A 13,843-nucleotide genomic window follows, 5' to 3' on the forward strand; every position below is an offset into this window, starting at 1 on the left:
TGCTCACCAGGGAGGTGGTGGTGGATTTACCGTGCTAGGCAGCTAAACAACACAACCGCTCTCTCACTCCCCCTTTGTTATATATGGAGTGGTAATTTGTGTCGAGAAAAATGGCTGATATTAATAAAGAAGGGGGAGATGTGGGGGTGTGGCGATGGGGGGCGGAAAGCCTCGTGGTTGGTGATAACATTAGACTCTTAATGATGAGGCCATCAGGAATGTAACAGAGTTTAGAGGGAACAGAGGGTGATTGAGGCGACGCCCTGCCGTCTGGGGTTGCTTGTTTTCCCCTCTGTTAAGGCACGGAAGTTGCTGGGGGGGGGTTGATGGTTAGAACTGTTAACATTTACTGTTTAATGTTATATGATAACAATATTATTAGTGTGGTTTAAAGTGTTAACGAAACCCGGGAAAAGCAATCACGTTTTGTTGCTTTTGGGAACCTTGTGGTGGGCAGAGCATGTGCAGAAGAAGAGGGAGACAGTCGAAGCTGCTCCTGCAGTCTGGAACAAAAGGTTGCTAATGGTGATGGGGAAACCGTGAGCCTTTCACCCACAACGACCACCACAAAGAGAATTATAATATGAAGCGGGGATAGGATATCCATATGTATAGGCGTACTCAGGTTTCTTGTAAATATGTAACAGCAATGTCCTATATATATTTGGAAAGTTCGACGGCTGGGTGTGTTGGTAGAGCATAGACTCCCCGCACACTCAGCACTGTTTACTTGACTTTTATAAAAATTCTTTTATGTTACTAACTTCAGAGTGAGTTGAGACTTCATTTATAACACCCTCCTTAGATGAAGAGGGGAAGTACAGTAAAGAACAACTCATAGGTTGAGATAAGGATAATTTAATTAAAGTGAATAATAATAATTATTATTATTAAGGAAAGATTATTATTAACTAAACAAATTAACTAAAGGGAAAAAAAAAAGGAAAAGGGGAAAGGAAGGGGAAAAGGGAAAAAAAAAGGAAAACAAACAAGCAAACAAAACAAATAAAGGCTACATGGAAGTGTAGAGGAAAGAATTTACTCTCTGCTTCCCACAAATGAGCGATGCTTGACCACGTCCTTGAAGCAGGGCCTCAATGCATGTAGCTGGTGTTCGGGAGGAGGACTGACGTTTTCACAATGAGAGCCCACCCCTCCCCTCTTCTTCCTTTTTCCACCTTTTATTGCTGAGTGTGACATCACATGGTATGGAATATCCCTTTAGTTGGTTTAGGTCAGTTGCCCTGGTGATGTTTCTTTTCTCACTTTATTTTTGCCCACCCAGGGTTAGAGAGAGTCCTGATGCTGTGCACTGCTCAGCAGCAGACACAACACTGGTGTGATACCACTGCTGTCCTAGCTACAAGTGCAGAGCACAGCACTATGTGGGCTTCTGCAGGGAAAGTTAACATACCAGCCTGCCGCAGTTTAGGCAGCATTAGGACAATGTACTCAGACATATGACTTAATTTTTAGGTAGTCCTGTTCAGAGCCATTGAGTTTGGACTCAATGATCTTTATGGTCCTGTCCAACTACGGCTATTCTATGAACATGGAGCTTTCCCATCCTCTAGTACCCAGTGAAGAAGCCAGGGAAAGAGAAACCTTTCTCAGGAAAGAGATATATCAACACATCATGTAGATGACATGTTAAAATTTTCAACTGTCAACACATCTGACTACCAGTTGTGAGAAACACTCCGTAGCCAATAAGGCGAGGATCTCAGTGGAGTAGTAATTTATTCGCGATTGCAATGGCGGGCGCCCCACAAGCAGGAGAGAGCGCATCTACTAGTTCCAAAACACAGTTTATATACCTTTTGATGGCAGGACCCTCCCCTGTTTCCCCACTGAGTGGGTAATCCAGGTTCACAATCTATCTGATGCTTCACAAACAATGCATGGCCTTCAGTTGCCGGCCTGCTAAATTTCAAATTTCTTTTGACATTTTTACTGCTTGAAGTGGTAATGTTTCTTCACTTATCTGACTTGACTTGACACTGTGATTTTCACCTAATTGTCCTAAGGAGTCTGGTTGTCTGCATTTTACAAGGTCGCCTGCTAAACTTTCTTATCACTGTAAGCATATCTCAGTACCACATTCCCTCCTTCTAAACAATGTAACTCTGCAAAAACAACATTTCTATTCCCACAATTCCCCCCTTTTCTTTTTTTTTTTTTATAAACTGTTGATTTTTGCAAAACCTTTCTCTAAGGTGTAATTTGGTAGATTTCTTCTTCTTCTTTGCTTTCTTTGCTTTCCATCTCCTCATTATCTCCTTATCTGAGTAAGGTGGTAGCTCCATGGTCATTTGTTTTGATAGTGCGGTTTCAGTTAACAACTGTACTAGTCCTCTTACACAGGGGATAATGCAGCAATCAATGGCTGTCAAAACTCCTACAACTACGGTCAAGGATGTAAATATGCCTACTTTTTCTGCCAATTCACAGGCAAGGGTGGTAAGCCCTTGCAATGCTCTTGTTACTGAGCCATCTGGGACACTATTGTTGGGTATAAGAGTGCAACAATGGTTGCTCAGTATTACACACACAAACACACCTCCTTCTTCTGCGAGCATCATATCTAATGCTATCCTGTTTTCCCAAGCCATTTTGCTGATGGCATCTAGTTGTTCAGCGATTCCTCTCATCGCATCCTTGGTATAATTGATGAATCTCTGCTGATTATAATAGAAATAATTACTCCAATCCACATTTTTATTGATTGTTACCCACCAGAACAGTGACTCAAACCCTGCAGCAATTTGATTTCTGGCTTTATGTTCATCTGGAACTCCTCTAGGTACCCCAATAGAATCTGTGTATACTCTATCATCAAATGATATTCCTAAGCCTCTTTTACTTCTTCTGGGTATTTGTGATGTTTCTCTTTCAAATGCCAGGGTGAAGGGTATAGCTAATTGAACAAGTGCACAAGTGCCTCCCCAATTAGATGGTAGGGTGGACTGTAAGGTCTTCCCTTCACAGTACCACCAGAGATCTGCCCTGGGGATCTCAAGTCTTGAGCAGTTTCCCATCAAGTCCTTGGTAGCACAAGGCAAATTCTCCCAGATGCCAGGTAGCACTCACACCCTGCCGTGAGAGGCAAGCTGTATGGCTACCTATAGCTGTAGAGAATGCAGGGGGAACTGTGATATTGTTATCATGCAAGGAACAGCAAAGAGAGACTTACAGGCCTCATTTCCCCAGGCAGTCTTTTCTTGGTACAATGCAGTCATACATCGCATCCCTTGGGAGTCTTCGGTCCACCCCCATGGGAAGGGCACTATCTGGGCAATTGGTCATCCCGAGGCACAAGCATAGCAGTAGCTACGGTTGAGACTCTGGACGGTATATTTGACCCATTCTATCCAGGCATTCACATCCCAATACCTTGTTTGAACTGCCACATTTCAGAGGGCTTCCTGTTTTCTCTCCTGTTTTCTCGTTGAGTTTCTCCCTTTCTCTGATTGCAATAGAGGATTGTTTCCATACAGCTATTCTCAATCTGGCTGTTGGGTCTCTCCCAGTTATTTGTTCTCTCTGCTCAATTATCGTTGGGCATTTAAATCTCCACAAGCTAACACCTCACAAACATCAAACATGACAGATTGTGGTACATAACCCTCTGTCACAGTCACCCATATTTTGATGGGGTATCCCGTTTTTGCTATTATTTGGTCATGCCTTTTCCAAGTTGCCAATTGACTGAGGCCTTCTCTGAGGCCTAGAATCACTAAAAACAAAATTAGTAATCAATTTTTCCCTGTCATTATTTTTAAACCTTAGGTTTCCAAATAATTATTGATACAAAAAATAAGATGTACACTACTACTATAACAACCCCCCCTTGGGAGCACTGCAGTTCGCTATAGGTCTGTTCTTTCTCTCAATCACAAGTCACAGTCGTTAGTTACCTGTGAAAATAAAAGGTTAGTTTACAACTGTAAGCTCTTATCCTGCTCAGAGTCCACTATGAGATTTTTCTCTTCAATTTCAACTTCCAACAAGTCTTTTGTAGGAACAGCTTCCCAGGTACTAGCGTCGAGGATGCCTTCACTCGACTATAGTGAGTCCAACCTTTTTCCGCAGTTATTACGGCTGTTTCAGTGGTTAGTAATTGTCCTTCCCATTCAGGCCGGAGTTGACTCTTTCCAGGTGCAAATCAGGACCAGGTTTCCTGGGTGATGGTGGTGAATGGGGAATTCCAAAGGAGGGGTTTGAGCCAACAACCCACAGGTCCTGAGAGATAACAAAGAAGAGGACAAGCCCAGAATACAGTTCTTAAGAAAACTCTCTTGTTTTGAATTGTGGTATCTCATCCCTTCTGCCCAGATAGGGCAATCTGAACAGCATCTCATATGGTGAAATTCCAATATCCTTTCTTGGTGCTGTTTAAACCTGTAGGAGGAAGCATTTTACCCAAGAAAGTTGGGTTTCTAACACTGGTTTAGTTAATTGCTTCTTTAATGTCTGATTCGTTCGCTCCACCTTCCCAGAAGAGGAGGGGTGTGAAAATCCCACTCAATCTCTAAAGCCTGCTTTAACCCTTGCAGTAAAGCTTACACCCATCTAGTCACGTGGTCAATTAGGACAAACAAGTAACTCAGTAAAGTTTACCTGTATACTTTGGAAAGGTAAAACCCCTGGCTCCTGTCCCCCTCTAGATTGGTTACAGAAGACCTTTTTATTTACCTTTTGACATATAGTACATCCTCTGCATATGTGCTTCCCTAAAGTGTATATTCCTACACAGACATACTTTCTTAGCACAACATCACACATTGCTTGCACCTCCCAATGACTCTTCTGATGTAAAACAGTTAATATTTGCCTCATTATCACTTTATTCAGCATTTCTCTCCCATCAGGGAGTATCGATTTTCCTTCAGACTTCATGGCTCCTGATTCCTTAAAAAAATCTTTCTTCTAAAACTTTTTAGTTCTTTCTTAATTTTCAACAATTCCTGAATCCTCTCTGCATTTATTCTGTTTTCCTTCAGACATTAGATGCCTTAAATACCTGACTTCTCTTTCTCCATATTGTAATTTATTTTTCAATACTCCCAAGCCCTACTTTCCCAGAAAGTTGAATAGCTTGTTAGTAGCTTTCTTCACAACTCTTTTCTCCTGTCCTGACAATAGAAAACGATCCACATATTTGTTAACATTAATACCTCCTTGGGAGGTTGTAATTGCTCCAAAATCTTTTTTTTTTTTTTTTTTTTTTTTTTTTAGAACTTACCCAAATAGATAGGTGGCCCTGTAAACCCCTGAGGTAAAATTGTCCACCTGTATTGTTGCTTCCACCCCCATTTCAGGGTCTTTCCAGTCAGAGGTGAATATGTTTGCTCTCAGGGCCAGAGAGCACTCCATTAATAACACTGTTATTCCAGTCTAACAATTTACTATTTGAATGCCCAATTTAATCATCAAATCCCTTCCCAACAAGTTAGTCCCTGCCTTGGGTACATACAATAATTACCCAGTGATCATTTTATCCCCTAGTCTCAGCTTGGTATCCCCCAAAAGTGGCCCCTTCTGCCCCCATCACTTTTTAGGGTTTCATTAGTTAATTTAATCCCTGATACTTTACAAGTCAGTAATGACCTAGCTGTTCTCCAGTGTATTGGGTTTGATGGCAAGGTTCGGGGGCTGTGAGTGCGGGGGTGGGAAACTGCAGTGGCAGCCCCCGTGAGAAAAACCCAGAAGCCTCCCCGTGGCAGATAAGGGACAATTTCATCTGGCCCCAAAGGGGCCCACTGCTGCCCAGAGCCAAGCCATGAGCAATACAGTCCGTGCCTCTGTGAGAGCACATCCACGAAAACAAACAAACAAAGAAACAAAGAAAAACCTGCTGCTCAACAGCAGTTGGGAGAGCGAGAAACCCCCTAGCAGACACCAAAGTCAGTGCAGAAGGAGGGGGAGCAGGCGCTCCAGGCGCTGGAGCCAAAGCCCCCCTGCGGCCGCTGGAGAGGCCCATGGTGGAGCAGGCTGTTCCCCACCACCGTCCTCCTCCCCGATGTTTGGGAAACTGACCAAACACCACAGCAAATATGCAAATATACCAAAACTTCTAGACTGTTACTTAGATAATACCTACATCACCTTTCCCTGCTCATTCAACTTCAAACAGCTCTGTCAAATGCTACATACCACACCTTTAACACCTTCACTAACCTTTTTAACACTTCTTTCTATCTTTCTTTTTATAGCCTGTACTTTCACCACAGTCTCAGTCAAGGGCCAACTTAATTCCATTCCTTTCTCCCTCCAGGATGCTAAAACAACATATCAGTATACCACATTTCATCCCATTTTCCTTCTTTCCTCCTTCTTCCACTCTGGATATTCCTATTCGAAGTGGCCAGCCTGGCCACACTTAAAACATCTTATCAAAGCCTGTCCCTGCTAGGACTCAGGCCACAACACAGGCAGCCTTCTTTGCCTGCCATTCCTTCATCTCTCTTCCTCTCCTTTCCATCCTGGCCCTGACTCCCCCTGAAGATTTGATTCCTCTTTCTCCAACCCTCTGCCTCACTACCCGCTGCACTGTCAATACCATTAGTTTCACTCTCTCTTTTTTTTTTTTTCCTTCTTATCTCCCCTCCGGACACACACCTCCAGGGCCTCCCGCAGGAGGGTCCCCCAGTGACTGTTCACTACATCCCCCCACCTTCTGAAGCATTTTCTGTGTATTTTGCCAGGCTTTAATCACACAATGACCTTTCAAGAGCCCTTAGGATACTGGGTCCTTGGGACTCATCCCCGAGTACTTTCTCATTCTGACCCCAAGTCTCTCATATGATTTCTGTGTTGCACACTATTATTATTCCAGCCAGGATTGGGAAGTGGGTATTTCTGACCTGCCGGTATTACCCCTGGTCCTGGAGGATGAGCTCTTTCCCATTCTTGTATAGCAGCTCTCCTCCTGATCATTTCCATTTCTTTCCCTGTAAACAACATACTTATAGACATAATTCCCTCCCCCAAGAGTATAAATCAGGTCGTAGGAACTGGTCTATTTGTTCAGCTAGGCTGTTGGGGTCCTCGAATAAAGACTTCCTCTCCTTCTTAAAAGTCCTAACCTCTCTGCTGGTAAGGAGGAGGGGGTAGTTCACCTAAGAGGATATACAGTTAGTGTTAGTACTGTTAGTATCAGGGAAGGCAAAATTCTCAACATATCTTCTACGTTGTTCTAATTCTTGCCAGAGCCTAGACTACGATCCTTCTTTAGGGACAGTGTTAATTACAGTCCCTGGAGTGACTGCTGCTGCCACCAGTTCAATATTAAGATTATAGGGAGCATAACTTGGCTCCTTCTCTGAAAAAGGAATCTTATTGTTTACACATAAATTTAAAGCCTGAATTTTCATCAGACCCGTATTTTGGCCAAAATACTGCTGTTTCCTTAATTGGTTCTTTTGTCCAGACTGATACACAATATTTAACCTTTTTAAAATTCTTTTTCTTTTACAATCCCTCTAATTTTGGGATTATGTTTCCAATTTCTTATCATTCTTCAGGAAGAACTATTAGTAGGCACTCCCCCAGGGATATCTCCCTGTCCCCTGGAACTCATATTTCCCATTTTTCCTAACCCTCGCCAGTATGTGCTACAGAAATTTCCCTTCTGCAGAACCAACCACACACCAACGTACTGAAAAATGGGGGTGTACCGCCAAGCACTTCCCCATGCAAGCGTTACCGCACACCTATGAGTTTACCAGATTCCCTGGAACTCATATTTCCCATCTTTCCTAACCCTCGCCAGTATGTGCTACAGAATTTTCCCTTCTGCAGTGTACCACACACCAACGTACTGAAAGATGGGGGTGTACCACCAAGCACTCCCCTGTGCAAGCGTTACCACACACCTATGAGTTTACCAGATTCCCTGGTGTACTTCCAAGCACTTCCCTGTGCAAGGATTACCGTACACCAGATTCCCCTGGTGTAGTGCCAGCACTTCCCCGTGCAAGGGCTTACCATACACCAGATCACCCGACCCCCAAGGCAATACTTAATATTTCTTACCTTGGTCTGTGCACAGAGTTACTGGATCGATTCTTAAAATCCCAGAGTGCCTACCTTCTTCCTTTCCCCACTACTTCACGGATCCTGCCTCTTTAACCAGTCTTGGGCCCTCTGTCAGCTTTCCACAGAACCGCCACCGTCGATGCACAGGACCGCTGAAATCAGCGGGGCATGCCTTCCTGCTGCTGCGGCGGTGGGGCTCCCCAGTAGGTGACTGGATCCCGGACAAGCCCCCAAATTGTGAGAAACACTCCGTACCCAATAACTTAGGCTCAGGCGAGGATCTCAGTGGAGTAGTAATTTATTCGCGATTGCAATGGCGGGCGCCCCACAAGCAGGAGAGAGCGCATCTACTAGTTCCAAAACACAGTTTATATACCTTTTGATGGCAGGACCCTCCCCTGTTTCCCCACTGAGTGGGTAATCCAGGTTCACAATCTATCTGATGCTTCACAAACAATGCATGGCCTTCAGTTGCCGGCCTGCTAAATTTCAAATTTCTTTTGACATTTTTACTGCTTGAAGTGGTAATGTTTCTTCACTTATCTGACTTGACTTGACACTGTGATTTTCACCTAATTGTCCTAAGGAGTCTGGTTGTCTGCATTTTACAAGGTCGCCTGCTAAACTTTCTTATCACTGTAAGCATATCTCAGTACCATATTCCCTCCTTCTAAACAATGTAACTCTGCAAAAACAACATTTCTATTCCCACACAGTTAACTCCTGGTAAATTAATATATAAAAAGACACTTCTACTACGTTCAGTGTGGCTAGAATTTTATCAGATGGAATGGCAATGACATCAGCCAATTTTAAAATCATCCTTTAAACTTAGTCAGAACAGGTTTTGGAGAAAGGGAGTTTTGACCAGTAACAACATTTAGTTAAGACACTATTATGAACAGAAATTAGCAGAAACTCAGGAAATAGAAGTAAAACATTCCTCTTCCCTACCACCTCCCCAAGCCTTTTGCAAACCAAAATCTTTACTTGTGATTTAAAGATCATAGCCGAAATTTCCTTAAGTGGTATATTCTTTATTGCAGCGCTGGATGCACGGGGGATCCTTCCGCCTATCGTGCATGTTCGAAGTGACAAACTATCTCATATTTATACAGCAAAACAATGAATATTCAATTAGCACATATACATATTCATTACCTAACCCCGCCCACCCTCGCTTCGTATGCTAATTAGCTTATCAGTCCTTGCGCTTGCGCAAAGCCTTCCAAGAATTGTGGGCCAGGGTCTTCAGGATGTGGGCAGTGGTCGTTGGGAGGAAGGCCGTAGGTCTTCCTCGTAATGCACTTTTCACCTTTGCTTAATCAGTTGTTTTCCAAGCTGTAAAAATGCTGAGTTGGCTTTCAATTTAACTGGGGGTCGGCCGATAACAGGAAGTCTCAGTTAACAAGACAAGACAGTTGACTCAAGTTATCTCAAGTCTCAGCCTGACTAACGGTTAACAGATACTGGGATGTTTTCAAATAACAAGATGCTTAAACACAACAAAAGGTCTACAGATAACAAGATGTCGTTTACTTTGTCCCTGCTAACTTTTAACCACAAGTTTTATTCTTTCCTAAAGTGAGTTTATACTATATCATTCCCCCCTTTTCTGGAAAATCTAGTAAATTCTTTTACTTAATACGGAAATTTTCTTCCCAGTCTTTATGATATGTACCCCTCAATACCTTACCATGCACATTTGTCAAGGAGGCTAACATGGACATTCGTTGTAACAATTTCCAATTCCAAACAAGTAATACAAAAGACAATATTAAACTTATACCAACCAATATCAATAAAACAATAATTGGGTGACTCAGTGTGTTCAAAATCCCAGTTGCAGTTGGCGACCATCCAAAAAGTGTATCCCACCAGTTGTGACTTGTGTCTCGTTTCACTCTCTGCAAAACTCTGCTTATTTCTTTTGTATCATGATGGACAGTAATTAGAGTCTTCTCTCCATTTTCCTGAATACCTTTTAAAATTCTAATCAGGTCTTGGTGTTTAACTAGTTGCTTCACTAGTGTGAGGTTCATCCCAATAGGGGTAGGTAGTAACTTATGATACATTGTGTTGTTAGACTTGATCAGCTGGTGGGATACCACTGGTGCTAAATATAGAAAATCACACCCGACGATTCTAACAAAGTTACAAATACAAAAGTTAGAACGATTTTTGCTATGGAGAGTTATATTCTCCTTGTCTATTTCTACAAAATCACAAGCAGTTCTTAAACACACGCACCCTTTACCAACATATACAAGCACAGTCTTTTGACTGGTATTTGGATGAATTTCAAAGTGGCAGATACCTTGCTCCGTGTCAAAACATACGTCCTGAGCATCAATTGTATTACTTTCACAAATAAATCCTTGTTGTTCCCGGGTAACACATGATTCTAGATTTACGGACTGCCATTTTCCATTCTCCATTCGTGCCCATGTTCTATGCTCTGAAGGATAAAGCACTGTCTTCTCATGGTTTAATCCTAGTGCAAGGATCGGGTGAATAACATAAATTGTAGCATTACGTATAGTAAGCACGAAGGCAGTAGCCATGTTAACAACGGGATCATAAGTAAAATTCACCAGGGTCCACCAAGACTGGAACTTCTTCTCAAAATCATTGGCATTGTCCCAAACTGCCTTTCAGATTTCAGCTGGAAAAATGCCTTCACTTCCTTCCCTAATAATCAAGGCAGCCGTTGCCTGCAACCATAACTGTGCTTGCATACAACTAAGAGCTCAGGATACATCTTGTGTCCACTCTTCTCCTAATTTTCACCATTCTGATGGTTTATATAAATAGTTACCATTTGTTCGCCAGATGACCATAACTGGTAACTTTCCATTAAAGTTCTTATCCTCTGTTGTTACGGCTTTAGTTCAAGGCCACCCACCATTCTCTATTACCACAGAGGCACCTTCTTGAATCACAATTACAACTACAAGCCATAAAAACAAAACAATTCTATGAACAAATTTTCTACCAACCATAGTACCAAATACTCCCGACCATAATGTCCTCATCTTGATCGACTAAGCTTTAGTTTCAGTTCATTGTCACCTAGTGTTACTTTTCAGGGAGCTCCTGGAGCCTTCTTCACTCGGGAATAGTGGATCCAAGCGGCTTGTTCTCTGATCTTGATAGCAGTGTGAGTTGTCAGCAACACTTGATACAGTCCATTCCATTTTTCCTGTAGGGGTTGTCCTGAAAAAGTCTTTATACATATATTCCGCAGGCTTAAAGGGGTGGATTGGTTGATCCAACCCTCTAGCCCTAGTCCCTAACACAAATTTATGTACTTTATTTAATTGTTTTTGAAGTTCAGTTATATAAGTATATAAATATTCTGATCCCAGCTGCATTAGATCCTCTCCACTAAATATAAATTGATATGGCCTTCCATATAAAATTTCAAAGGGGAGGGATTGAGGCCATGACAAATTAGCCTCTTGTCCGATTTTAGCTATTTGTTGTTTAATTAAATGGTTCATTTTTCTACCTGTCCACTTGCCTGCAGTCTATAAAGAGTATGCAGTTGCCAATCTATCTTTAGAATCTTACTTATCTGTTGTACCACTTGCACACAAAAATCTGAACCTCTCTCAGAAGACATTGCTACTGGAATCCCAAAGCATGGTATTATTTCATTTAACAAGACTTTAACCACTTCTCTTGCTTTGTTTGTTCGACAAGGAAAAGCTTCGGGCCATCCTGGAAACATGTCAGTCAGAACCAGTAAATAACGATACCCCCCTTTTCTAGGGAGTTCTGAAAAAATCAATTTACCACTGTTGTCCCAGATAATTTCCTTTACCAATTATTCCAAATTTTATTCTATTCCTGGTATTGGGGTTATTACGTAAACAGATGCTACATTGTTAAGTTACTTGTTTTATTGTTGTGTATAAATTTCATCCCACTAATGTCTGACTTATGCAATGTGTCAGCTCCCCGATGTGTTTTATTGTGTTCTGTAAAAACTATGGGCCATATCAAATTAGAGGGTATTATTACACAGTTATCTTTTAAATATACTCATTAATCTGGTTTCATTTTACCTTTCAAATCTTCAATTAATTTTAAGTCTTCTTTTGTATAATTTGGCTTTTTGGTTCATGTATATAGTTTGGATTTTACCGTCTGGTATTAAAGACAATGCCTTCACCTCAGTTATTTCAGCTGCCTGTTTAGCCTCCTGATCTGCCAATGGATTTCCAATTTCAAAATCAGCGTTTCCCTTTTGGAGTCCTTGACAATGCATGATAGCTACCTTTTCTGATTGTTTTACAGCCTCTAACAATTTTAAAATTTCTTCAGCATGTTTTATCTGTTTTCCCTGGGCAGTCAACAATCCACGTTCTTTCCAAATCGCTCCATGAGCATGTATCATGCCGAATGCATATTTAGAATCTGTCCAAATATTTATTTTCCTTCCTGCTGCCAGTTCCAGTGCTCACGTAAGTGCAATTACCTGTGCTTTCTGGGTGGACGTCCCAGGGAGTAATGGTTTAGACTCGATTACCTGTTGAGCAGTTGTAACAGCATATCCTGCCTTACGTTGTCCTTGTTTTACAAAGCTGCTCCCATCAGTATACCAAGATTCATCAGCATCTTCTAAAGGTTCTTCTTTAAGATCGGGTTGATTAGAATACACAGTCTCCATTGTTTCTGTACAATCACGGGTTATAGGTTCATCCAGAGTTCCGCTAAGGAAAGAAGCTGTCATTCCTAGAAAGGTTCGTAGCTCCTTTACCGTTTGAAGTTCTGGAGTCTGGCAAATGACTTCCTTACGTTCAGTTCCTAGTTCTCGCTGACCTCCCGAAATTCCAAATCCCAAGTAGGTCACGTGTTGTTGAACCAGCTGGACTTTCTGTTGAGAGACTCGATATCCATTTAAACCCAGAAAATTAAGGAGACTTATAGCCCATTGAATACAACTCTCTTTTGTCTCGGTAGCTATTAAGAGATCATCCACGTATTGTAACAAAGCCCCTTCAGTGTCTGGAGGTATCCAAGTTTCAAGTTCCTTTGCTAATTGGTTTTCAAAAATAGTGGGGCTATTCTTGAACCCTTGTGGTAGCACTGTCCACGTTAACTGTGTCTTTCTGCCTGAGTCAGGGTTTTCCCATTCAAAGGCAAATAGGTTTTGGCTTTCAGTGGCTAAAGGTAGGCAGAAGAAGGCATCTTTTAAATCCAGTACGGTAAATCAGACTTGACTATTCCTTAATTTAGTCAGCAAAGTATAAGGGTTTGCCACTACTGGATGTATATCCTCAGTGATCTTATTTATGGCCCTCAGATCCTGAACTAGCCTATATCTTTTTCCATCTGCCTTTTTAATTGGCAATATGGGTGTATTGTATTCTGATTCACATTCAATCAATAATCCATACTGTATAAATCTATCAATTATCTCTTTAATTCCTTTCCTATCTTCTATCCTCAAAGGATATTGCTTAACCTTAATGGGTTTCTCTCCTGGCTTTAATTTAATAATTATTGGGGTCACATTTTTAGCTCTTCCAGAGACTTCAGTGGCCCAAACTCCTGGATATACTTGATTTATGATCTCTAAGGGTATTTCACTTTTAGGGTCGGTTTGTATTAGTGCCAGGCTTAACACATTTATTAGTTGTTCTTCTCCTATCCTTAATTCCATTTTCTTTTTTTCAAAGATAATTTCTGCTTCTAATTGTTCTAACAGATCTCAACCTAATAGAGATTTTGGAGATCTAGGTAGATATAAAAACCTATGTATCCCCATTTGTTTCCTGTTATAAAAGAGGTCTGA

The 13,843-nt window shown here is 41.6% G+C and overlaps 2 protein-coding genes across 3 annotated transcripts in view; both read right to left on the reverse strand.

Annotated features, from left to right (window-relative positions):
• The window catches only part of LOC137850495 (CLIP-associating protein 1-like), a 182,595-nt gene that overhangs the window by 82,399 nt on the left and 86,353 nt on the right, over positions 1-13,843 (reverse strand). The window lies entirely within an intron of this gene.
• LOC137850490 (uncharacterized) lies at positions 5,196-11,990 on the reverse strand. Of its 2 annotated transcripts, none has more exons than XM_068670526.1 (2): positions 7,970-11,990; positions 5,196-7,915 (listed from the first exon to the last, which is right to left on the reverse strand). In XM_068670526.1, exon 1 carries the CDS (start codon positions 10,602-10,604, stop codon positions 9,678-9,680), a length of 927 nt encoding a protein of 308 aa, XP_068526627.1. In that variant the 5' UTR covers positions 10,605-11,990; the 3' UTR covers positions 5,196-7,915; positions 7,970-9,677. The 2 variants fall into 2 exon arrangements, with proteins under 2 accessions (XP_068526627.1, XP_068526625.1); XM_068670524.1 differs by having other exon boundaries at positions 5,196-7,715; positions 7,878-11,990.

Source organism: Anas acuta, chromosome 2 (assembly GCF_963932015.1).
Source record: "Anas acuta chromosome 2, bAnaAcu1.1, whole genome shotgun sequence".
Taxonomy (NCBI): Eukaryota; Metazoa; Chordata; class Aves; order Anseriformes; family Anatidae; genus Anas; species Anas acuta.

Excerpts from the sequence above, each read along its gene's own strand:
- LOC137850490 (XM_068670526.1), bottom strand. The coding sequence starts at position 10,604 with ATGGCTACTGCCTTCGTGCTTACTATACGTAATGCTACAATTTATGTT.